Below are 26,871 nucleotides of genomic sequence, written 5' to 3'. Positions count from 1 at the left end.
GTCAGGTTCTGTGCTGTTGGTGTGTAGCCTGCTTGGGATTCTCTCTGACCCTCTCCTGCTCTTAAAATATTTAAAAAATAAAAAACAAAACATGGGGCACCTGGATGGCTCGGTCAGATAAGCGTCTGACTTTGGCTCAGGTCATCTCATGGTTTGTGGGTTTGAGCCCCGCATGGGGCTCCACGCTGACAACTCAGAGCCTGGAGCCTGCTTTGGATTCTGTGTCTCCCTCTCTCTGCCCTTCCTCTGCTTGCATTCTCTCTCTCGAAAATAAAACATTAAAAAAATAAAAATAAAAACAAAACAACAAAACAACTCGCAATGCTCTACCTCTCACTATTCTACCCCTAGAGTGTAGTTTAGTGCTGATGTAGCTCTGGGCTAAGGAGCCTGCTTTAATTGGGCATTCACCCAAGTCAACCCCAATTTTGATGCCTAGAAGACTCTTTTAAGTCAAAGTTAAGGTCTAACACCAATCAAACCCCAAATATCACCCTGGAAACTGTTTTAAGTCCTGTGACCCATCCAGAATCAGCTTGGCCAGATTTGGGCGCAGATGTCAACACTATAGGTAGTGTGACCATTCCCATCCCCACCTGACTTCCAGTGACACACCAATTATCTGCACACCCAAGGCCTAGACAGAGGCAAGGTAAGGACAGGCACCATGCCCTCCCTATTCATCTTTGTATTCTCCAGATGTGTACTGACACACAGTAGGCAACTAAGAACTGTAAGAACTACAAATCCATCTCTCAGATGGATGTTAAACACACTTTACTGAACACAACGAATGATGGAAGCCTATACAAAATCAGCATATGAAAGCATTACTCTTGAGAAACTACCATAGAACTCCTGAGCTGACAGCAGTATGTTATCCATTACACATACCAGATTATGTGGCCTCAACTCAGAAGTACACTTGATTGGAAGCTTAAAACACCGCTAATTTAAGAAAACTTTATGTTGAAATATCACTGTCCAATTTAGTTTTAAAATTCACAATTTTCCCACTGTTCTTAAGTGTTTTGCCTTTCAACAAGTAAATAACTACAAAGCATAGTAGCGATATGGCAGCCTAGCCCAGATTTTGGCAGTCATGAAAAAGTACTCTTAGGTGGTCTGTTACAGGGAGATCATACTCTCAAACCAGAAAGTAGGAATGACTCCCCTCAAATTCGTAACCAGACATGTTTTATAAAACAAAAATGTATTACTCCCATACATGACTACTGCAATGTGCCATCACCTCAGAAAAGCCTCCCACCATTCCCATATAAATAAAATGCTCTATTTGACAATATGTGTTTTGTCCCCCTCTTAGGCTTTAAGCTCCGTAACTATTCCCAGCACCTATAACAGTATCTTGCAGAGAATCAAATTACTCCTTCAATGAATACAGTTAGTCTCTATCTTTTTAAACTTTCCAACTCCACTTATCAGACCAAAGGGTGTTATCTATAGCTGTACCAAAGAGTGATGGGTCCATCTTTTCAGAGTAAAAGGGATCAAAGTGGGCACCACCCTCTAAAAAGTGGCACTGGAAGAAAATCGACCTACCCAAAGATTAACAAAGACAAATGCAAGACAAAAGTACTTAGACTTTACTCATAATCTTGTTATTGACCACTTCTCATCTGTAGGAGCTAGTAACTCTTCCCATCCCTAATCCCCTTAACTCGACCAATAGTTTTCTTGGAACTGCTATCTTAATCACTAGCAATTATGTTTTGAGGATAAGAGAAATAAAATATTTTAATTGACGGAAAAATGGTTACTGGATTAAATGGAGTAACACATAAAAGACCAATCACGGGGTTTCACACAGAGCAAACATTTAGTAGTTACAAGTTGTATCCCTACAATTATTTCCATTTTGGCCAACTACCAATTAGAACCAGTATGGTACAAGCTTAAGCAGAAAAATCTGAGAAATCACCCAACTAAAGGCCAGATCCTTTTTCTGATCTCCCATCACAACCCACCTTTCCAAAAGGCATATGGTAGGTACTATTTGTTGAGTGAATGATTCTAGAAAATATCCTACATCCAGGCCTACTATGTATGTTAAAACTGGAACCAAGGTACAGACAAAAAAAAAAAAAACAAACAAAAAAAACCAACACAGTCTGGAAGACCATCTGTTGAACCGTGGAACTAAGAGGCAGTGGTTCTTCTTTGCACTCACCCCCATGCTCATTATTAAACAATCTAAAGCTCGCTGCTGGGTTCTGTTTCTGTGCCAATCATTTGAAAGGCTGTAAGTACAAGTAACAAGGTGCTAGTGGGACCATTCAGGGCACTCTTTGGATTTTAGCACAACTATAAAAATAGTGAGAGGCTTCAAAAGTGTTACTTACTGGCCTAGGGTAGCAGCAGAATGCTGACAGAGCCACAACTTTGTTTTTCCATATGGCACGAAAACTGAAAGCTCATCTCCTATTCCCTCAAATACTTCCTTTTCCTAGAATTCTATCTTGGAAATAAATCAAACTAGATGTATTGACTAAGTGGTTGAAATGGTTATTAAGAAGTGGGTGAGGATTTATTTCTCAAGCAAGGAAAGACTGACATCTTGAAACCATGAACAAGTGGTTGGTTTCATGACAAAGGTGGACTAGTGGAAGGAAGTCTTTACTGGAATGAAGCTACCTGCCTGGGTTCTTCCTTTGGCACCTTTAAGACCTACCTACAATAAAAAAAAGTAACTGCAGTGATGTTCACCCAGGGCTGAAATGTCAAACTTTATACCCACCCCTTCTCTTCCAGGGACAAATAAAGAACCCAGACACAAGCCCAAGCAAGAACGCTCTCAAAGCACACATGCCCTAAGTTGAAAAACCATTTATTTCACTGGAAAAAAAAAGTGATCCAACTCTATGTGTCTACCCGCCACAAGCCTTTGGGCCAAAAAGACTCAGGAGCAGTGACACTCTCACCAAGGTCATTCCCAAGTCCAACACCCACCGGAAGCAGGAGGCAGGGAGACAGCACACCCCCCACCACAGTTTCTGCACGCAATGAGGCCTGCTGGGAGAACAGAACATAAATGGGAAACTACAGAAGTATTGAAGAACAGGAAGAACAGGAAAATGGGCAGGAAAGAGGAAAGGAAGAGGTGGTCTGAATTTAGCAAGGTAAATTAAGGTCCACGGTTCCTGAGGGACTGAACGTACAGAGCCGAGAACGTCCCGGAGATGGGGTACCACGAAGGGTGTATTCTCATGCACAACCGCAGCTCGGAATTTCAGCCCACACACATCCCACCTGCAAGAAAGCACAATACAGGGGCTTTACAGCAAAGCTCAAAAGGGCTTCCTACTTAAAACTTCAAAGAACATCTTTACAAAGTCTGGTAACTTGACACTCCTTTTAAGTTTACTTGTACCCATCCCCAGTATCACAATAATCTCTAAAAGTAAATGAGCTTAAAGGCCAGAGAGAAACTGGGAAGGTCAAGCAATCCCAGACTGAGGTCCTTCTCTAAATTAAACAGCAAATATTCTTTGATGAGTGTAGGCAAACATAATTCATTCTCTTGATGTTAACATCAGCATTCCTCAGAAAAGGTAATTCCATGTCCCAAATTGTCACTGGAGGGCAGGAAAAAAAAAAAAAAAAAAAAAAAAGGTTCCAATTAGCTCTCTGGGGTAAAAGTCAAAAGTATGTTTGAATCTGGGTTTAGTACCAAGGTCCAAGTTAAAAATCATTCAAGGTCTAGTCAAAGTAGCATCAACTGAACAATCTTTAAGACCTGAGGGCATCCAACTCTGCCTAGGGAAGAAACTAAAGTATGTAGTAGAGGGCATATGTAATCTACATATCAAGTCATTCACGTTTCTTTTCCAGCCCTACCAGTGATTTTCTATCCAATAATCTCTGGCAAGTCACATACCTTCTGCCTTAACTAAAAGATGACAGAATATCACTCACCCTGACACTACAAAATTACAGATCAATGGTAATGTCTGGGACACACTGGGAACTGGGGGTTCCCCCAAAACAAAGGGTATCTGAGAATCATCATTTAATACAACAGCAATCTCAAAACACCTAGAGCCCAAAGCTGGCAAGTATCACAAAGAATATACTCAAGTAGAGCCAAATGGATCATGAGGCTCAAAATGTATAGTACAGGAAAAAGCCAGAGGACTCAAGGTAGAGCTGGTTCAAGAGTATTAAATGCCCATAACTAGTGGGAAGATGAAGGGAGTAATTTGCTTAAGGCAAAGCTCCCAACCCTGGTGTTCATTCATATTTATATCACCATATCCCTTGAAGAAGCAGAAAGGATGTCCACCAGAACTCTGTGGGACAGTTTAAAAAAAAATTGAACAGAGTAAACAGGTTCTTTTATAGGACAGATTCAAAGACAGAGCAATAGGGTGGGCACTCTATTCAGGGAATAAATCTGAGCTGAGTGGGGAAGTTGGATTTGAATCTATGCCTCAGACTCCTTATTGAAAGCTTTATAAACTAAAAGATACCTTTTCTTCTCTCTGCCCAACTTACCATCAAAGAAGTTTTTTCTATAAAGCTCATAGGGAGTGAACTGTTCAGGAATGTCAGAAAACGCTGCTTCAAGATTAAGATGATGCCACCTGGATAGTCTTCACAGTAACAGGGACCTGAGCAGTGATGACTAGTTAACTAGTTATGGATTTTATATTACTCTAGGTCATAGCAGACCTTTCACATAGCACAAAGCAGAACAGGAAACTTACAAACCTTAATAATGTCACACACCTAGGAATTCAACAAAGGCTCTGAGAAACAGCACACCTCATTCTGAATAAATGGGTCCCAGGTTCAGTTCAATTACAGCACATAGGTGTGATCCAACATTCATCACACCATTCTTCATTTTTCCAGGCACAAATAGCATCAGATTGACTCCCAATACTAGGAGCCCTGGAAAAGTAGCCATGAGGGCTAAGGATGTTTATATATTTCAAAAAGTTAAGTAATTAAGGACTTCCCCTAGTCTCTGCCATGCTAGTAGTAACCTTACCCTAACCCCGCAAAAGCAAGCAAGCAGGGCAGCCTAACTGGAGCCTGTAGGCTGCAGGAGGGATGGCAAAACCAGAACAGGGGACACCCACCGCTCTCACCTCAAGCTTTAAAAAGCTGAATACCGCGCCCGATCCGCATACTGCTCCCGCTCATACCGGGCCATGTCGTACAAGGAATTCCGCGCGGCCGCCGAAGCTTGGGACAACTCACTCTCATGCCCGTAACCGTAGCCCTCTCCAACAGTGGGGACTGGGGCTGTAGCGCGACGCAGGGGGCTCCGATCCCGCCCGTAATATGAAGTGGAAGCTGCAGTAACAGCAGCAGCGGCTGCTGCAGCAGCAGCAGCTGTAGCAGCAGCAGCTCCTGAGGTCGGCAACAGGTGTCTATCGTAGGGATCGAGAGAGGTGGAGGTGAGGTGACTGGCCATGGCTGTGTTCTGGACTTGTGGCAGCTGGGACAGGGTCTGCTCTGCGTAATTATAGGCAGAGGCAGCTGCAGCTGCCACTGCCTCATAGGACCGGGCAGCACGGCAGCGCTTGTAGTAGGCATCGAGCGCTCCGTACGCGTTGTTGTAATACAATGAATCCCCATAGCTCATGGTGTAAGGTGTACGCACTGCTCCATATTGCTCATTATATTGCTCGGTAAAGTCTGCCACTCGGCCAGAACGATCTATCGGACACTCTTTGGACCAGTGCCCCTCTTTCCCGCACCGATAGCAGCCGCTCTGGTCTCCCATCCCGGGCGCAGTCCTAAGCCGGCTGGTGGACAACTGCACGTGCATTCGTTTGCCTTGAAGAAACAGACGCAAGAAGGGTTGCTATCACTCTTAGTCATAGCCCCCGCCCCTACCCCAGACACTGGTCATAGCAATGGCTTTACTTAGACAACACTAATGCAGGATTCCTTGCCAAAAGATTTTTTTTTTTTTAAGTTACAAAAAAAAAAAAAAAAAAAAAGTCCACTACATAAATTCAATACAATGACCTGTTTAAAGACAAAGATCAGTAAGATGAAGAAATGTTTCAGCTCTAACACTAGTTTAAAGCTTGGGCCCAATAATAAGCACCTCATCCTTTGCCAAGTAACTAGACAAAAACTACCCTGAACAATAGCCCAATGACAAAAGAAACTGTATGAGTGCTCCACAAGATTCTCACATTTCCAATCTTCACCATCAAGACTGATTTCATTAAGCAGGACACTACAAAGGCCAGTTCCCCAGTTCCCCACTCCAAAAATCAAAGAGAGTAAGACCTGAAAGTTACCACTGATAGAGAATATAACCCAGACCTGATCCGTGACTGAATGTGATAAGCAAGTTTCAAGATTTGTGGGAAAATCACTCATGAATTGGGGGAAAAGGGACAATCATATGCATTGAAGGACTGCCTTCCCCTTTAACAGAGTCCTTTAAATTGTTGGTCCTGATATTCATTCTAACAATGATTCTTCACAATCTGACAACTTTAGGGACTTCCTGATAGGGTCTAAGGAAATAGGACAGGCAATTCACAAAATGCCTAAATTTTTAAAAAGATTATGAAAAACATGGAAGAAAAAGGGGAGGGAGATGAGAAAAATGGGGAGAATAACCAGTAGTATTAGAGGATCAAATAATTCATTAACAAGACTAAAGTACTTTTTCTCCTTAAACTAGGGATCTGAAAGATGGTAAGAACACACACTAAATACTACTTTTTGCTGAATATTACAATTTATATTCTAGAAATAAAAAAATATTACTTCTGAAAACAAAAGACACTTTTCTGAAGAAACTTAAGGTTTAAATCTTTTCGCAGGAACAGCTTTGACCTAACATGATCCACCAATTTATTGGTAAGCAAAATTCCAGGAAAAACTTCCAATGCAATTGGCTAGTGTACCAAAACATGCAGATGATAAAGTGAATGGTTACAAGCAGAGGAGAGTCAACAGATAGATCATCTACTCATACAACATTACAGAATCGGTAAATAGACAATTTCACATGCAAAATTAAAGTCCTGGGAAGCTAGAGAAGGAAAAGGGAGGTGGAAGGATCAAACTACCCCCAAAAAAATCCTGTTGTAAACATTACATCTATGTGTAGACAGACTGCAAGTTAGAAGCTTAGATACACAATTAAGTACTGAAGTGCTTTAAAGTGCTCACCTATGTCCCTCTGGTATTTGCCCTCGGGGCCACCTTGGCACCTAACAAAACCAGAGAAAACAGGTGCAACCAAGGAACTAACCAAGCACATTCATGACATTAAGGTCGTTAACTAATGCCCTGATCTAAGGATGCGTCAATTCCAAAACCAGGAAAAGAAACTAAACCTTTAAAAATATTTACGATAGAGATCTTTAAAATGGGCAAACAAAAGAGAGTACACCCAACACTGAGAAACTGAAAAACCATCTTAATAAATTCCATTGCTCCATATACACATAGAACTCTACTAGACAATACTAAGGAGAATGACTAATACTAAGTAATGAAAATATAAATAAGCAGAAATAACACCACAGAGCCTACAGTTCATACTCAAGAGTTATGCATAAGGACAGGTCGTCCTGAGTCAGTACACACTGGTCTCCCTTTACACATGTACCTGCTACAATCAGAAGCTACCACCCAATCTATGACTGGATTGGAGAAGAGGGTCCAAAAATTAGGTATTATACCACAAACCCTCCACAAAAGCAGCCTTTGCTCCCAATTAAGTTGTTGGCAGCAAGTTAATTCTCAACTTACCAATTAAAAAAGAAAAACAAACTAGACCTGAGAGACTAGTGACACTTTTCTTTAATAATGCACAGCAATACCCACGACACAGTGCACTGTTAAGTTGGGAGAACGACTGGACCTCCAGCTCTAAGAAAGGTCCAATCTAAGGGAAATAAACCCACAAAACAGGAGCAATGACTGAACAAGAGAATACTCAGAAAAGGAAGCAGTAACTACCTTGTTTGGGCTAAAAAGGTTGGAATACAGTTTAAAAACGTAGCAAGGAATTATAGGACTACCCCGTAATTTGGAAGTAGTTACAATCAAAGGGAAAAAGCTCTTTTTTGCTACAGGGGACACAAGGGGATGGTGGGATGGAAGAAAAATTAGCAACTCACCATGGTTACCACACTCACCCTTCCTGATTGCCACTCTTGCCACAGGAGCTCAGAACTCAAACTAAGAAAAGATACAACTTTCCAAATAAAGCAACAATCCATACCATCACTCATACTGCCCTCTAGGTACACTAACAATCTAGTCAAGGCTCTAAGATAACACCCATCTAAGGGCTCTATTCACCAAGGATGTCGAGTCCACCCTCAAACAGTGAAAAGACATTGCCATTATTGCCCCCAAACCCCAATATCCCCTCCTCAGCAACTCCTGAAATCAGACTTTTATTCTGGAGTGACCTCATCCTCAGAACAGAACCTCTGGGTACAAGCATAACTGAAAAGGAACAAGAGCGATAGCCCTTTAAAAACACTAGTTATCTCAACACTAGTTATTTAATAACTAATTACCTTTGCTGGGAAGTTAGGAGTTGGGATGAGGTGGGGGAGCTTACCAGGGATTCTGCTCCCCAAAAGTGTTAAGACGCTTTTGGGTTTGTCAGGTTCTTCATATGTAAATTAAGGCATAATGCTGATACTGGGCTGAGGCAATAAATTCAGAGTGAACCACTAAAATGTGCTCTACTATCAAGAAAAAGGGAAGGAAAAAAAGATAAGTGGGAAAATCAAAGGAAAAGACTTCTGCCTAATACTAATAGACTAATACTAAAAGACTAATAGACATAAAAGCCTTAAGAGTTCCAAACTAAAGCCACGGGTGTTTTCCCAAAGGGACTGGTCTAAGTTAAAGCCTCTAATTCCCATGCATTCTCCATTTTAAGTATATCACCCACAATGATTCACCGTCAGCCAGCCAACAGCTCTATTTGTACCCCCAAACCCCTCCCCTTACTTATCCAACCTATTTTCTGCACACAGGCTGTGTTCAGCCCTCTTCCCAAAGAGGGTGGTTCACCTTGAAACTCTGTGTTGTCAAGGCCCCTGATGGCCTCCACTGCATCCTCTGCCCGCTCCATGTGCACGAAGGCATAATCTTTCACGATGTCACATTCGATGACTGGACCATACTCCTCAAACTTGGCCCGAAGCTCTTTGTTGGTACAGGTGGGACTGATGTTGCCCACATGCAACTTGGTGGAGGTTTTGCTCTTATTCTTGCTGGCTTCCACATTGATGTTCACCCCATGCAGCTTGTAGTGGTGCAGGTTGCGTATGGCATCCTCGGCCGCCGTCTTGTCCTCTATGTGCACAAAGCCGTAGTTCTTAATGATGTCACATTCCAGCACCTTCCCATACTGCTCGAAGAGTGAGCGGATCTCCTGCTCTGTGGCCTCCCGGGGCAGGTTACCAATAAACAGCTTCACCATCTCGACACAGCCTGTGTGAGAAGAAACAAAATTTCTAACAAAAGACCTTAGGCTCACATCAGTTAAAACAAAAACAAAAACAAAAACAAACAAACAAAAAACCCCGGCCACCTCCTTTCACTCTAGCAAATATTTCCAGTTCTCCTCTCTCACACTCCCACCTCCACACAACAATCAAAGGAAAAGTGGAAATAAGGAGGCCTGCCACAATACCGGGTGTAGAACCCTAGAATGAGAAAATGTCTGTAACAGAAAGCTCCTTAGTAGACAAAGGGTTTGATAAGAATTGGATAGCTTCTAACGAAAATGGAAATGAAAGTGAGAGCATACATGCAGCGCTGGGGATACTGGGCTTTTCTATCCACTGGGAGGTCAGAAAACGAAAGGTCTAACTGCAAGCTGCCTGGACTGACTACTGAAATTGTGAATCAGCTCTTCCTCCCGCAACGGAGTAAGTAGCCACCATTTCCGGAAAAGTGGGCCTTATAATAGCTTCATTTTAGGGTTTCCTTTGGAAGCAGTGAACGGGAGACCTGAGCCGGAGAGCAAGGCATGAGAAGACTACAGGAAGTGCAGGAGTGGGGAACGCCTCTGTCGGGGTGCTGTCCTACGAGCTCCTGCGGGATGGGGAAATGCGTGGCCAGAGAAAGGGGCTTCAGACTCATCAGTCAGACAACAATGTCTCACAGCCTAAGAAATTCTCGAAACAGGTCTCAATTTTTCTAAGTCTAAAGGAGCGCGGTAATCTCTATGGAAACCTCAGAGCAGGAAACCGAGCCAAGTCGGGTAGAGGGCAATGTGGGGATAAAGGAAGGTATTCTCGGGGGAGGTCGTGGGGGAAGGGCTGCTTCAGGCTTACCGCGCAATGCCCAGCACCGAGGTCGGCTCTCAGAGACGGGTGCGGAGGCCGTGACCCCACTAGGATACCCCTGAAGCCCAAAGGAGTGAGATAAGAAATTTAAGAGAGAAAAGAGAGGCAACGGAGGGGCTCGGAGTCTCTCACCCGCACGGAAACCAGCAGGGGCTCTTCCTCGCGGCGCAGACGCTTCTGACAAAACGCTAAAATGGCGACGGCCGCAGCAGTGACTCTGGGTAGAAGGGGAGGTGAGCCTACCACCGGATTGGCTGCTCGGTAAAGTTAAAGGCAGGCGTTCCCATGGTTCCTCTTCCTGATTGGTTACCACCAACGCCAATTACCTGAGAGGCCGGGAAGAGGTGGAAACGTCAGTAACCCCTGAGCTTTTACGCGAATGCCAATGAGCGCCTATCTCGCGAAGCCGAAGTCACTGATTGGGTAAGAGGTCGGCGTGAGGGAGGAACTACAAACGTGGGCTTCGCCCGGGTGCGACCCGCCATTAGGCGGAGCGAGCTAAGGTTCCGGTGTGGCGGTCTTTAGCTTCGTGGCGCCAATTTTGTGAAGCTTCTGAAATGTTTCGCCATCAACACGTGCACATCTTGACAATATCCCCCGCCCCATTTTGCCTTCTCCAAATTTCTCCCTCTAAACTCCCAGCCACCACGCCTTCGCAGCCAGGATGCTACGAACCATAGCTTACGCAGACCCGAATGCCAGGTAAGAAAAATAACGAAGCGTCCCCACCGGAAGAACCAACCTCCTCCTTTGCCCAAGAATCCACACCGTAGCCCTCGGAGTCCCGGAGCTCCCCCCAGATCAAAACTACTGTCACGGGTGGTGAAAGGAACTCTGGAAACGGTTAATGGGCGCGGCTTCAATTAGGTTATAACGGTCCCAAGTGAGCCCGGTTGGAGGCTGCGTTACTTGGAGGCACTGAGACAAGTTCCCTCAAGGAACCAGCCTCCCGGAGTGGGTCCAAGATGAAGAAACGGTTTCTGTGTGACCACGTAGACTGAAAACACCCCCACCCCACCCTGAGAAAAAACTGGAGCAGCGAAGTTTTTTGTTTTATTTTATTGGGTGCCATGGGCCAGAGCTGTAGGTTTAAACTCCTAGAACCGACCTTAGAGGGAAGAGCCTAATCACATGAAGCTATAAACAAAATACAATCAAAACAGCATTCTCCAGAGCGTCTGGCCTCCCTCATCACATTTTCTTTCTCATCCTTTGGCTTCTTCACAGAATTCCATCCTCACTGAGCAAGCAATGACCCTTTGCAAGGCAGCTTTTGAGGAGGGAAGCGGGGAAGGTGCTGGATGAAAAGAACATGATAAAAGCAATGAATTCTCTATGAGGAAGGGGATCATGAGTGGAGATGACATAACACACGACCATCTACAGCAGCCCCAAAGGGGGAGGGAGGGCAGAAAGAGAAAGGAGTTGAAGTTATGGAAATGGGTTTAAAAACCTGACATGACTCAGGAACCAAATGCTGGAAAACCGGTCAAGAACTTACTCTAGAGTGGGAAGAGCAAAGGACCTAAAAACATCAAAATAATACATTTACAGATGTGGTCGACACTAATCTTGGTCCATTTTCATTGTGGATTCTTATATACGGAATCTGAGTAAAGGCAATATAATCAGTGACGAAGAAAATCAATTCTATGTTAGTCAGCTGCATGTGTGTGCCCTTTTGAGGGGGCCGGCATCATGTGGGGTTCACCATTCAATCTGCAGGGAAACTCATCTGGTATAGAAATCCTCTTAGGTCCTTTCAGTTTGATCTTCCAAATTCTGTGTGTCCCAACAGCCCTGGAGATAAACTTTCTTCCAAAATACCAAAGCAGAGGAGATCAACTCGCTCTATAAAACTAGGAATCTCTCCAGGTCCAACGCAGAGAGGACTGGGAATATAAATCTCAGGATCACAATCCATGCCAGTTTGCAGATCACAGTACCGCCGCCCCCCCACGCCCCCCCCCCCAGCCCAATCTCATTACTTGATTTACCTTCTGAAAAGCCTTTAAGGTGGACTTATATTTGTTTCATTTTGCAAGCTCATCCAACTGTATAAAGCACATTAAATCATCCCCCTCTTCTTAAAATACACTGCACTGGAAAAATTTCACTTACCCTACCTGATCTGGTTCTTGCCAGAATCTCCTAATCTCTTTAACAACCCCCACTCGCCTCACCCCACTCCCACCCCACCCATACATACTATGCTCCACCCCACTGGCCTTTTTGTTCCAAGTTCATTCAGACTGGAATGTTCTTTCTCCAGGTGCTTCAGTGGCCACCCCATCTAGACATCCTCCTACTCCAAAAGCCTACCTTGGAACTCCATCCCATGACTTCATGTTATTTTTCCAAATACTTACCATCACTTGAAATCCTATTTGTTCATTCCATTTCTTTCTCCTACCTCCTACCTCCCATCAAATAATTTGTTCGAGGGCAGGGAGCTTTTCTTCTTCCTTACTCTATCCTCAGTGTTAGAAATGCACCTGAAACATGGTAGGCACCCAATTATTTGTTGACTAAGTTAACACATAGGTGAATGCAGGAGTTAACTTCTTGGAAACCAAAAGGAGAAATGACGAGATTTTCAGTCAATATCAGCTTAAGATCATGGACACTTAGTTCTAAAAACAAGCACTTGATTCATATCACCTAGTATACTTTCCAGTCTCCCTCAAACAGAAAAAGCAGGTGCCCAAAAGCCAGGGGGTAACCTATGCTACAGCTTTTCATCACCAGGATTACCAGTTTGACAAATGCTGCAAAATGAAGCTTTAGGCAGGAAGACATTTGTGGTTCGGCTGTCTCCACACTGATGTTCACCTATCCAACTCTATTTTACTGAGTACTAAAGGAGCTTAATACTCACCCCTTAAGGTTTATAAATTAAAGACATCTGGTCCAAATCTTCTACCACCCCAAGTATGCAAAATAGGATTGAATGCAGTATTTTAAAAGTACCTTGTCCAGGGGCACCTGGGTGGCTCAGTCTAAGGTTAAGCATCTGACTCTTGGCTTTGGCTCAGGTCATGATCTCATGGTTGGTGGGGTTCTTCGGATTTTCTCTCTCCCCCTCTCTGCCCCTTCCACACTCTCATTCTCTCTCAAAAATAAATGTACTTAAAAAAAAATTTTTTTTTTAAGCACTTTGTCCAGGACACTGTAAATACCATCTTGGTGATTCTTAATTTGCTGATCAGGTTACCAAGCACCTCAAAGGTAAACTGACTTCTTCAAAAAGTCATCTAGAAAGCAGGTATCTGTCATAACCAAGCATAAATATACATTCTGACTGCAGATTTTGAAAAGACAAAAGTGCTTGGAGCCTGGGCTCTTGAAAAGGAAATGAGGGACAAATCCAAACTTAGGGGGAAACACAGATATCTGTGAAAAACATTCAAATGTGAACAAACAAGCTATTACTTTCATACCTTTTGGGGTGAATATGTGTAATTTATACATGTTAATTACCGGCTCCTGTCCAGAAATGAGTACTGGTTTAATAAAAGTTCAAATTAAAAACCAGTATTCTCCAGGAATGTTCAGACTGGCCTTCCTTGACTAAGCCAGTCAAGCAAACTTCCTAAGCCTCCATCCCACTGGCAGCTACACTCTTAGCCTCCCCTTAATGTCTTTGCAGGTTCCCTACCCCTAACCTTTCTTTTCCATACCCAAGGAGAATATGATCCCAGGACACTGAACAGTGTTGCCTGAGACTGGACGTGACAAAAACTGGTGTGATCCATGGCCTACTTCACTCCTAGGTAGCACTCATTTAAAAAAATCCACTGCTTCACTGTTGTTCTGAGTGCACTGAGTGCACTGTACTGCACTCACACCTACATCCACAGTCCTTTGCTCAGCTGTGTGACAGCTCCACCAGGCCACCCCAATCTCCCCAGAATGTCCTAATTCGGGTCTATGAGACGGCTAGCATTTAATAAGCAGTGACTATACATGAGGCCCCACACTTGTCACATGTTCTCATTTGATCCTTCCATGGCATTATAACAATTACAAGCAAAGTCCTAGACAGTTCAATTCAAAATGACTCAATTCCTTGATCTACTGCTTTCTAACCATATGATCTTACGAAAAGTTTCTTAAGGGGCACCTGGGTGGTTCAGTGGTTGAGCGTCCAACTTCAGCTCAGGTCACTATCTCCCAGTTCATGAGTTTGAGTCCCACATTGGGCACACTGCTGTCAGCCCGTTGGCACAGAGCCCGCTTCCCATCCTCTTTCCCCCTCTCTCTGTCCCTCCCCAACTTGTGCTCTCCCAAAAAAGAATATTTAAAGAAACATTACTTGATCTACAGCCTTAATTTCTCCATTTAAAAAACAGGTTTAGAAATAATGGCATTTGGGTTGCAATGAAGATTAAATGAAGTTACTGTATGAAAAGCACTTTATCAGTGCTTAGCAAGTGTTCAATAAATGTTATCTATAAAATCTCCATTTTATAGATGAAAAACCTAAGACAGAGTTCCTGACAGGCCCAAGATTACACAACTAAGTGACAGAAACACAATTCAGACTCAGGAAACCTGATTTTACAGCCAACCCCCCCTAGTCATTCTGTGCCAAGTCAATTTTCCATTCAAACAAATCCCATCTCCGGAACATTTTAACTAGTGGAATTGCCCCTTATCTTCCACTACACTAGCATTGCTTATTAACTGTAACTAGTTCAGTGAGGTAGGTCCTGCCTCCCCACATTATAAACTCAAGGTCAGCCCAAGGGCTCAGCTACTTAATACTGTATTTCTGGCACTACAGACACAATATTTCAAATGATTTACACTACGTTTGAAGTAACTTTTAAGAACTACCCCCCGCCCCCAGAAAACTTGATTCTACCCTTTATGATCTAAAGGTAACTACAATTTAGGTGAATATAAATTTTTCACTTGCTTTACATCTTATCTTCTCTATTACCCAAACTTTGATTACATATACTAGTCCATAAATCTAGGAAATTATTTTCACTATAACCCAAGTCATCCCCTATTAGGGTCAGCTTACTTGGCTTGATAGGACAAAATGACTGGAGAACCCCCAGTCTATACATAGACTTTGGCCAAGCTTAACTGATGGGCAGGACTAGAAAAGCAGCCTACCCAGAGGGTGACCACTGAATGATACTTCCATTACCTCCACTAGAAGGGATGGGGTCCCAGGCCTACCCCAGACAGAATGTGAAACAAGGTCCAAACCTCAGAAGAGAATAGGCTGACAAGGCTAGAAGCCTCTATGTGGTCTCATTCCAGGAATAAATCATCTTTAACTTCTCCAATGAAGGTCAAGTTGTAGAGGTGATAGATGCAGGAGTGCAAAACCTGGGAGTCCATATTCCCCACCCTCTTATCCCAAAACACCCATTAAATGTATGTCCTCCCATTCACTCAACCCAACCATCTCCAAGTTATAGGACCCAAGAACTCAGAAATCCACAAAAAGCAAAGTATGAAGAGTGGGCTACAGGATTAACACAGGTGGCGTAATTTAAATAAAAGAGAAAGAAGGAAATTTTAAAACAATCTGCAAGAAAGAAGAGAATGACAAATGATTTAGCTTTGTAACCTCTTCTGCTTGAACAACGAAAACCTTGAGGGCTGAGGCAGCAAAGGCATCAGGACCTAAAGATGTTAGGCAGTTAAGAGTGATCATCTAGGCCACATCACTCTGAAGAACTTGGGCTGCAATAAAGAACATCAACACTGGCCCCAAGAGCACATTAAGCTGTTTTTCACAGGAACCATAGGATTGGAATAGTGGCAGAACCCTCACACTGGAGAAAGGAAAACAGAAAGCCATATGACAAAGAAATATTACAAATGCACAGGCCACAATCACAGCCCTGTAATCAACCAACCCCTCTATTTTCCAGAGTAATAACCAGAGCTAAGTTTGTTAGCTTGGTCCTCAGATCACCCCGCCCTCCCTGCAGAAGTGACAAGAAACCTATCAGACTCCCCCCTCCCAGTCCTTCAAAGAAATGAAAAGGAGCAGCAAAGCACCTGGAGGTAAAGCAGTGAGCAGAAAGAGCAAGGAAAGAACTATGGCCCCAGTACCCCACCCCCCCAAGATTACCCCAGTTACCATCCACAAGAGCTCATTCTTATAAAGATCATATGCTTTTTTGCCCACTGGGCAGAGGGAAGGGAACACTTGGGGCAAACTCCTCTGTCACAAGGCAAGTTCCCAAGGAACCAGTGAAAGGCAGAAAAGAACCCACCTGAACTCCACTTGATTGACACACACAATTCCCCAAAACCACCTTGCCCCAAAAGGCTCCCAAATCAAATCTCTAAAGCCCCCTTTCCCAAAGGAACAGCAGTAGGTTCCTACCCAACCAGTCTTCTGTTCACTCATTTATTGGTGAACCCAAGCCTCCATTTTGTCCCTGGCTGGAACTTTTTTTTTTTTTTTTTTTTTTTTTGCCCAGGTCCTCTCAACCCCAGTCCCAAAATAAAAGTACAGAAAGAATCTTCAATTTCTCACTCTATCCCAGCATCCCTACTTGGGTTATGCTTGTACCTCACCCCCCTTTCCAGTCTGTGAGGACACCTTCAAATATAAATCCAGGAAGAAAACATCTGGAAACCCTAACAAATGGAGACGGGGTAAGTCTCAGGGAACTGATGGCAGAAGATGGCAGGACGCAGGAAGGACACTCCATGGTGATGTTCAACAGGCGAAATACCAGGTTTATGGCCATATCCCCCATACCTGCTTCCAATCGTCCCTGCTCCTCCTCCTCTCCAACCACAGGGAAGAACCAGACAGACACCACCCTTACCCCACTACTAGCTCCTTTCCGGGTCCCAGCTCCAGCACTCACTCAAGCCCACTGCCTGAAGGATCCACTAGCCTTATAAGCACCAAAGCAGTCCATTTCCCCACTTCTCACTTGAGAAGCCATACCCCAGAACCATCCTGCTTGGAGCACAGGTTGTTTCCGAACTGGAGATAAATCAGGGGGAAATGGGCAAATAAACTTACTGCACTTGGTGTGATTAATTCAACTTAAGGGCTGAGGAAGTCCGAGCAACTTGGTCTGGACTCTCCAGTCCTAAAGATGGCAGACTAACGGGACGACGATGACCTAAATCCCTCTGGGCAGCAGGGAAATCACTAGTTCCCACATACAAACCCCTTTCCTCATCTGCCCTGGATTCTCCAGCTGCCTTTCCTTTAGCTGTCATGTCTTCCTGGATGTCAAACTGGCTTCTCTGAAACTGAGTGCAATCAAGACAATGACAACCAGGTTTCCAAACTGCAAATTGCCCCAAGTTTTATTTGTAGTCCATACAAAAGGGAAAAAAAATTAAGGTTTTCTAACACCACCTACTTGGGGAGATGGGGATGTGGGACTGTGCCACTCAGCATCAGCTAGAACATCAGGGGGTCAGTAGGGATTTGGACATATACCGACCGTCCCGACAGGAACTCAGTCTCAACACAGTCTATAGCGGGACAAAGTCAGGGCCCCCTGGACTGCTGGCACACTGGCGCACAGGAAATGGTTAAGCTAACCTTTTCCTGGCCTCCCTCACATCTAAAAAGAAAAAGGCGCCGCCGACCTCAGTTGCAGGTTGCTTCCCCATCCAGACGACCTTAAATATCGCGCACAAAAATAAAAGGGAGCCAGGAAAAAATAAAAACATAAAAGAAATTCCCATCCTGGGGAGATGGGAGGCAGGGGAGAGGGGAAACCGCAGATCTAGAGCCAGTAGCAAGATTTGCTGCTGAGGCGAAGAAACAAAGTAGGTTACTGCCGAACACTCAAAAGGATCATCTCCTGGGGAAGGCCCACAGGGTAGAGGGGATGAAAAACCGCAAACGGGAGAGGTATGGGCCAGTGGTTATAACCTGGGCCTGCACCCTACCCGACCTCTCCTCTCCTTCCCTCCCTGTGGTGCCCCATGCCAGGATGGCCCTACATGCGGCGCTGGTAGCCAGAGTGCATCTGAGCTGCCCGCAGGTAATCATTATAGGAGCCCGAATAGCGTGCGTAATCGGAATGGGCATCGGGCAGGCGACGGTAATCCAGCGAGGACTTTGTCGGCGAGCGGCGGAACGAAAGCTGCGACTCTGATAAACGGCGGTAATCAGAGAGCTCGGCTAAACGCCGGTCGGAACCATACCTAGTCGAGAGAAGAAGACAGTTGGTGAATGAGACAATTGAGGGGAGGGCTCCAGGTGGGCATGGGGGAGATGCCAATAGGGATAGGGAGGGTGTGATCAGATTGGTCTCCAACAAACAAGATTTTGTCCGAAGGCTCATCACCCTATCCAGGGCAAGAAATCAAGCCTGGTTCAACCAGTGGGAAACCAAGCCCACCACTGAAGCCCTCCCTTCTCAACTGGCCAAGGTAGATTTTGGTCTACATTCCCAAACCACAAACAAATTATCCCCACCCTGGGCCCTACACAGAAAGACCTTGGTTGTTTATCAACAGAACGGCGGACGAAAGCAAGGTCCCCAACTTCCCAAAGAGTGGACGCACCTCATACACCTTGCCTTCAGCCAGTGAGTGCCAAAGGGACTACTCTTTCGAACCCACCCTACCAAAGCCAGGACAACCACATAACAGGCTTAAGGATCCTTGAGACGGTGGGAAAGGCTATGGGCCACAATCTTGCAGGCAGTAGCTCCAATGGCACTTGGGGTAGCCTAGACAGGTGACACTTTTCCCAGCCTGACTAGCTGGTGCCACCCCAGGCTGAGCACTAATGCTCCACCTGAACCCTGGTGATCAAAAAAGTTTACAGACATCACCCCCCTCGGCCTTTGGACATCCCATGGGAGTAGATGAGAGAAGACCAAAGGAGGGGCCAATGGCTCCAGTTTCCCTCCCATGCCAACCTCAGCCCCTTGCCCTAAGCCCCAGCTGGGGGCAGAGGCGGGGGGGCATACAGTACCTTTTCGACATGGCGACAGCCTTTTTGTAGGGATCGTCGTAGCTGGCCCGGGGTGGGGAGAGACGGGTACGCTCATAGGGCGGCGGGGTGCTGTTGGCGTTGGCAACGGCCCCCTGGGACATGGACAGGTAGGCTGCAGACGGCTGACCTGCCCCATCGTAGGCATTGCCCGGCTGGCCACGGTAGGAGGCAGCAGCCTGGGGATGCTGCTGGGCAGCATAGGAAGCAGCCAATGAGGCTGACGACTGAGCACGGTACGGAGCTGCCAGGGTGGCAGAAGGCTGGGCCCCATAGGCAGCTGCAGCACCATAGGAGCCAGTGGCCGCAGCAGCTGATTGAGCCCCATAGGAGCCTGACAGGCCCATTGATGCTTGAGCCCCATAACTATTCAGCTGGGTCTGAACAACCGGCTGGGCCCCATAGGAGCCAGCCATTGGGGTAGTGGCTTGTGCAGCATAGGCAGCTGGTTGGCTGGCATAGGCAGCAGCTGTAGCTGGCTGTGCCACATAGGCAGCCGGCTGGGAAGAGTAGGAAGCAGCCTGCTGTGCAGCATACGGGGCAGACTGGGCATTGTAAGAGGCCGAGGGCTGGGCATTGTATGAAGCTGCCTGGGCCCCATAAGCAAGTGAGGAGGCTGCAGACTGGGCTCCATAGGAGGCTGCCTGGGCCCCATAGGAGCCTAGGGAGGAAGCTGCTCCCTGGGTGTTGTAAGAGGAGGCAGCCGCACGAACCCCATAGGAGGAGGCAGCCTGCGCGCCATAAGAGGATGGCTGGTTACCATAGGAGGCAAGGGAGGAACCCTGAGCCCCATAGGAGTTGAGCGAGGAAGCCGCAGCTGGCTGACCCCCATAGGAGGAGAGGGCTGAGGCCGAGGGCTGAGCTCCACCATATGGGCCAAGCGAGGAAGCTGCAGCAGACTGGGAGCTAGGACTAGCCAGCTGGCCCCTGTATGGGGCCCCAAGGGAGACAGAGGGCTGAGCGCGGTAAGAGGCTGCCTGGGCTGTCATGGGCTGAGTCCGATAGCCGACACCCAAAGAGGCAGAAGGCTGGGCCCTGTAGGCAGCTCCCAACGACACTGAGGGCTGGGCCCGGTAGGTGGCTGGCTGGGCCGTCAGAGGAGCCACATAGGAGGCTCGGGGAGGTGAACGGCGCAGGGGGCTGCGGTCGCGACCAAAGAAGGGTGGTGTGGGCTGACGGGCTTGCCCATCAAAGCCACCAGTGCTGTTGCCAAAAGCCTGCTGGTAGTCGAAGGTGGCAGAGAAGCCACCAGTTCCAGGGAATGCCGTATCCCCAGCCCCTGGTTTCTTGGTCTTGTCCCCAGACTGGATAGCCAGGCCGGGCCCCTTCTTCTGACCCTTGGTTGAGAGTTCCACGTTGATGCGCTTGCCCTTCACTTCTTTGCCGTTGAGCTGCGCGATGGCGGCTTTGGCATCTGCTTCCTTCTCCATGTGAACAAACGCGTAGTCTGATAAAGCAGCAGACAGAGGGTTAGCGATTAGGGGGGCAGGGCATGCTACCTGATGGGTCCCAAACTGGACACACAACAGCACCCAGCTGTTGCCAGCTACCTCCAGGCCTCCAAACCCTCCTCTCCAGGAGTAGGTCATAGAACATGGTTCCCACATAACAAAGCTTCTGTCTCAAGCGGTCACCTTTCCCTACGTGTTCTCCCTATTCTCCCCTTTCCCCCGCCACATCACTCAACTCAACTCTCTGGTGAGAGAAGAGCAAAGATGAACTGCAACACAGGATAAAAATCTTCACAGCTCTCTTGAGTGTAAATAAACCACCAGACAAAACACAGAAAGGGTTCCTGGATCACTCAATTATTTAGCATTCTCTAACCCAAGGTCACCAAACACTACTGCTCACCTTTGAAGCTTAACTCTGAAATACTAGAAATGACCACTTATGTCTTGGCATGACCCGTATCTCAGCCCAGGGTCCAACTAAATCAAGAAAATTAAAGTGCAGTGCACAGTTCATGAACGTTCTCCAATTTTTTTTTTCAGAGTACTTCTGTTCTCAAAGTACTTCCATGCATAGGCCTTCATTTGGGCCTCACAACAATCCTGTGAGGTACGCAGAGCAAAGCATCATTATCTCCATCTTACAGGTGGACAAATGTGCTCAGAGAATTTGTACGGCTTGCTCTAAATCAAAATGTCTTGAACCCAGGAACAGAATCCTAGCTCTTCCTTGCCCTTTCACTACACCAGTCTATCCCTGAGAAGTCAATATATAAAGCAAGACCATATTAACACAACAAGAAATTCAAACTTACAAAAGGAGAAGCTGGAACTCATGTAAGCCAATGAGGCGTGGGAATGGAAACCGAGCCTCTTGGCTGAGATCAGGCCCAAGCCTCTATCCCCCAGGCTACATTATATCCTCTACTGGTTCCTCTTCAAGTACAGACGTATACCTTACCCCCTTGGGCTCCTGTTCACAGAACAGACAGTTTACAGGAAAGATCTTGTTTCTTAAGCTTCAAGGTGAGAAATTGCAGTAAGTGCAGCTTGCAGGCTCTGCTAAATAGGTTACCCCTGAAGTCCTCACTCAGGATTTGAATGAACTGTGGTGGGATATAAGCTTAAGATAGGATGTTGATCTCAAAGTCCTACTCATCTACCACACAGGAGAAAATTTTAGAAAGGGGAGTGGGAAGAAATTCTTATTCATGTCCAAAATCACATATCACAATGGTGCAAGCAAGATCTGAAAAACAATGCTAAGACCATGCTCATGGCAAATAAGGCCATGCACTTAAACCCATCTGGATCCATGGCTACTTAAGTACCAAGTACCAAGATACCATCTCACATCAATTTAGGAAATGAAAAACTACCTAGATGAAATCACCAGGTTCCATTCCTGCAGATAACAAATCCTTTTAAACGACCTCTAAACAAGCATCCTAATTTCTAGATTCATACTGGGATGCCCTCTCTGGCTGCTCCCAGAAAGCAAGTCATTTTTCTTCTTGTGAGGCAATGCCACCAACCTGCTTCTCATAGAAATGAAAAAATAATCAACAAGGCATAAATCAGAAGTATGGTATGCACAAGGAATCCTTGGTTAGGCACTTAAAAGCCTCAATTATAGATCCAGATATCTGCCCTACCCACCTCCAAGTTAGGAGATTCAAATAAGAAGATAAAAGCGCCTTGTAAAATATAAATAGCTATATGATAACAAAGAATTATGACGATTATTCAGGCCTAGGAATAACCACAGGCTTCACTCCCTACAGAATATTATCTTTTATCTCTAATAATAAAAAACAAAAGCTACCATACCACTTATACATGCAAACTTGGAACCTGCCAGAGAGGATTAAAAAAACAAAATCAACTATCACAACTCTCAGTCCTCACACCCCCATGGTTAGAACCTGATTCCTTACCTGCCAATTAAGGCAAAAGTGTTCCTTTCAGCCTAGCCACAGAGTACTAGAACTGTCTTATGATCTCTCATCTCCACTTTGGGTAGAGGGAATTAAAAATAGATACTGGTGGTCAGTGATGTCTTTAAAAGCAGAGACTGAGCTGACCCTCCAGAGAATGCAAGGACAAACAAAAAGTGGGAGCTTGTAGGCAGATTAAGGGAAATGGAAAAAAAAACCTCCAGGCAGTGTGAGAGACTATTAATGAATGATATTATAGTCCTGGCTAAACTATCCACAAATTCCTGAGACCAGAACAAACTAGGGGAAAAAAAAAAACCCAACAAAAACAACAACAACTTCAAAGGGTTTACAAGAGAAGAGCAACAGGACATCCCACTGTCTACTCCTTACCTTAGCCAGGTTTTATTAAGAAACCAACCAAGTTGAAATTTGAAAACTGAGATTTCACATGTACAATTTCAATTTACCACCCAGAGGAAAAAGCCCTCAGATACAATTATAACCAATTTACATCAAAATGTTCCTAATCCTGACATTAAAGAGAAGTGTGACTTAGTGATCCAGCTGACTCTATTGTATCAGGGTTAACCCTGTTACAGCCAGAAGCCAAAATCAACACCTAACCCTATCAAAGATGCCCAGGAATCCAATTACTCCTAGGACGATGAAAAACCAGAAACCTAGAGAACTCTGCTTGGAAAGCTAGTTTAAGAAACAGTAACTGTGAGGGAAATCCACTGCATTTAAAGGCACTAGAGCAAGCAATGTTTTACAGAGATCACCTATTGGTCTGGTGGCATCACAATTCCTCTAGAACCAAAGTTAAGAGAATCCAGAGTGGCGCCTCAGTGTCTCAGTCAGTTAAGCATCCATCTCTTGATTTGGGCAGAAAAAGGAGTTTTCCTATCCTGAGAAGAATTAAAAACCTCTAACTTTACACTACAGATTTGTGTATAGGAGGAAAAAATGGCCACCCACCAGGAAAAAAAAAAAAGGAAACAGTTTCCTCTTCTGCCTTTCACACCTCCCCTGAAGCCTAAATGGTTCCTAAAGCTGTCAGCAACTCTCATACTTCATCTTTGAACACCCAATAGCTGTGGAGAGTGGTTACAATCCACTGTTGCCACGGAGATTTTTGCTTCATAAATCAAATCACATAGAAGCTTCAGGGGTAACCAAGCAACTATGTTTTTCCCCTATGAAATGAAATAGAACTGGTTGTCTTATGCAACCTTAAGCTTCTGTGCTTTTCAAAGACCTGACAGCCAACACCAGAGGACTCGATCATCGAATGCCCATTCCCAACCCAAGAAATGCGTTTTTATAGAGCCAGAGCCAGTCTCTTCTGCTACATTCCCAACTTAAAAGCCACACTTTCTTTCACCCCAGAGAAATAGAAAAGCATCAGTGGAGGACAAGACAGTCAAATCTTTCCCAAAGTCTCTCACATCAAAGTATAGCAGAAGCTCTGTTACTTACCAGGATAACCACAAATAACAACTAACCACTACTGAGGAAGTTGAACACATTTCTGGGTGTTTACAAAAGGACAAAATAGACAAAACTTTCACTCTCTCGGAGTCAGCCAAGAGTTCTATAAACCACATGCAGTTATACACTTCACCCTCCCCGCCACTGTCACTTGGTATCAGTCCAGAGCGAATCCGGGCAAATTTTTAGTTTCCTCTACCACCTGAAAGCAAGTTTCTTGACCAATGAGTTCCATGGAGACTGTCCCCCTCAGATGTTAGTTTCTAGACTCCCAATCTAGTAGCCATCTTGCCTAAGAACCGCAAAAGAAATGTGGTAGGTCAATTAACACAGAACTGTCATCAGGAGTCATGTACCCCCACTGGTTTCCTGGCCAGATGCCCAATCTGGAGTCCTTCCTACTCTTTAAACAAAGCAAAAATCAATGCACCATACAGCCTGCCTTAAGAGCACCCAGCAGGAAAGCCCGATTCCGGAGAGTCGTGGACTGGCATAACCTGAGTTGAGGAAAATAGAATGCAATATTAATGCAGAACAAGAACTGCTCTTAGTAGTGGAGACTACAACCCTTTACGCTTCCCCAGCTGCAGAAAGGACAAGGAATGGCCCCCAAAATATGCCTTATTAGGACAGCAAATGAAGTGTCTTGGTGGAAAAAGGCACCTGCACCCATTTAGTTCCTATCCCCAAAACTTTTCAGAGTATGGGTAGGTATGAATTCAACACCAGGAGTAGGGCATCAGATACTCCCCCAGGTTGCATCCTTGAAGATGGCAGGGCAAAGTTAATTCTGATCTGTTCACAAGAGGAACAGAGACTGGCCACATACACAAGGACGATCCCACCAAACCTTGCCAACATAAAAGAAAAAGAACTTACAGGATAGGAACCTAGACTACAAAAAAAGTCAACTGGGTCCCAAAAAGGAAGCCAGACCTAGATTACAGTGATACATTTTCCTCAAAGAAAAGGCAAACTGGGGATCTGCCCTAAGAATTAGACTACTCCAGCAAAGCCGATGAACAAGTAAATTTGTTTAGCCAATGTTTAACGAAGACCTCTCACACACCCCTCTCCACGTCCCCCTCAGCCACAGAGTATATGCCCCCTTGCAAAATCACCAAGTTATAAAAGAACACTGCCCTGAGGGCATGGGCTTGGCAAGTAAAGGCTAAAGAGAAGAGGCCTTCATAAAACAAGCCTCCTTCCCCATTCAAAAGGTCGGGGTTTTCAGTTTATATATATCTATATCTATAGTAGAATATAAATATATAGATATAGATATATAGATATAGATATATACATATAAAATCGATCCCAAGGAAAAAAAAAAACAAACAAACCCAAGTTTGAGGGACTTGGAATACAGCGTTGCCACGCCTAACCCACCTAACAATGTTGAAAGGCCAAAGTGGTTCGGAAGGGGTCCCTCCTGTACCCACGAGTAACTATATACCCATGAGTAGACCCATGCCACACAATGCTAAAAAATCCCAGCCCGAGAAACGTCCAAGGGCCCCGTTACCTTCCGCTCGGGAGCATTCATCGGCAGGGAACACGAGGGTGGCCTTGGGGCGTCAGCCCCCACCTTTTCCCTCTTCCCTTGCTCTGACCGACGTCTGGAGAGGAAGTGGGGAAGTGGCGAAATCTTCCCCGCTCCATGATCCGGCTTGTGCCCGTCACTTCCCAATTTCCGCTCGGTGCCAGGCCCAGGAGACCAGTGGAAGGCGCGCCCCCGGTATACTCGCAAGTCTCTCAGGCGCGTCCCCGGCCCCGTAGCTCGGCTCACAGTGGCCGCCGAACCCACCCAGAGCCACTTCCTCCTATCTGGAGAATGGTGCCTGGACCGCAGGGAAGGAGGGTGGCTCTACCCATCGCGCCCCCAACACCTCCGGCCTCGCTCCCGCGACTTCCCCACCCTCCCCAACCGCGCGGTGACCGACCCCCGGGAAAGGGGCGTGGCTAACAAGCAGAGTGCCCAGAGCGCGCCCGCGCCCGCGCCCCCGCCCCCGCGCGCCTCCGCGTTACCTTTCACCACGTCACACTCGATGACGCGTCCGCGGCGCTCGAAGAGGCTGCGCAATTCCTGGCTCGTGCACGCAGCCGACACATTGCCCACGAAAATCTTCCAAGTGTTAAGAGGCCGTGGGCGCGACATCTCCACCACGAGCGCGCGCCCAGGCCGCAGCTCGTGGCCGTGCAGGGCCTCGATGGCGCGCAGCGCGCCTGCATTCTCGCGCATGTGCACGAAGGCGAACTGTTTCATGACGGCGCAGCTCATGACCGTGCCGTAGGGCGCGAAGAGGGCTGCTAGCTCCTCTGGCGTTGTATCTGCCCCATCGACGTTTCCCACGAATATCTTCATTTTGCCGCCGCAGCCGCCTTCCCGGGGAGCCGGGACCTCTCCTCCAGCGACAGGCAAGACGTCCGACCGGCCGGCAGTCCTCCCCAGGAATGGCTGGCGACCGAGAACCCCGCCGCGCAGGCGCTCTGACCAAGCCAATCGGGGCCCGCATCCCGCGCGACCCGCAGCCAATCAGAGAAGCTGAAAGAAGATGCGCTCAGGCGCAGCCAATCCCAGAGGGTCTGGAGCCCGCTTGTTAGCCGAGGGGGCGGGAAAGGGACGGCGGCGCGCGACCAACCGCCACTGCCGGGGGGAGGGGGAAAAAGAAGGGTTGGAGAAGGGGGAACGCGCGCGGGGAACGTCGGCGGCC

General features: G+C 46.2%; 2 protein-coding genes across 6 annotated transcripts; both read right to left on the bottom strand.

Moving 5' to 3' along the window:
• Positions 1-2,827: 2,827 nt before the first annotated feature.
• On the bottom strand, positions 2,828-10,448 carry LOC131488216 (RNA-binding protein 4). Of its 2 annotated transcripts, XM_058689769.1 has the most exons (5): positions 10,311-10,448; positions 9,040-9,462; positions 5,730-5,808; positions 5,115-5,399; positions 2,828-3,270 (listed from the first exon to the last, which is right to left on the bottom strand). In XM_058689769.1, exons 2-4 carry the CDS (start codon positions 9,449-9,451, stop codon positions 5,123-5,125), a joined length of 768 nt encoding a protein of 255 aa, XP_058545752.1. In that variant the 5' UTR covers positions 9,452-9,462; positions 10,311-10,448; the 3' UTR covers positions 2,828-3,270; positions 5,115-5,122. The 2 variants fall into 2 exon arrangements, with proteins under 2 accessions (XP_058545752.1, XP_058545751.1); XM_058689768.1 differs by having other exon boundaries at positions 5,115-5,808.
• A 12-nt stretch (positions 10,449-10,460) lies between these two features.
• Positions 10,461-26,634, bottom strand: RBM14 (RNA binding motif protein 14). 4 transcript variants are annotated; one of them, XM_058689763.1, is made up of 3 exons: positions 26,186-26,634; positions 19,258-20,722; positions 17,601-18,479 (listed from the first exon to the last, which is right to left on the bottom strand). In XM_058689763.1, exons 1-3 carry the CDS (start codon positions 26,520-26,522, stop codon positions 18,272-18,274), a joined length of 2,010 nt encoding a protein of 669 aa, XP_058545746.1. In that variant the 5' UTR covers positions 26,523-26,634; the 3' UTR covers positions 17,601-18,271. The 4 variants fall into 4 exon arrangements, with proteins under 4 accessions (XP_058545749.1, XP_058545746.1, XP_058545747.1 ...); XM_058689764.1 differs by lacking the exon at positions 26,186-26,634 and adding an exon at positions 25,683-26,122; XM_058689765.1 differs by having other exon boundaries at positions 18,425-18,479; positions 20,612-20,722.
• Positions 26,635-26,871: the final 237 nt, after the last annotated feature.

This window comes from Neofelis nebulosa, chromosome 10, assembly GCF_028018385.1.
Source record: "Neofelis nebulosa isolate mNeoNeb1 chromosome 10, mNeoNeb1.pri, whole genome shotgun sequence".
Taxonomy (NCBI): Eukaryota; Metazoa; Chordata; class Mammalia; order Carnivora; family Felidae; genus Neofelis; species Neofelis nebulosa.
Note: the sequence above shows the minus strand (reverse complement) of the source record. Positions and strands in the feature narration are given on the sequence as shown.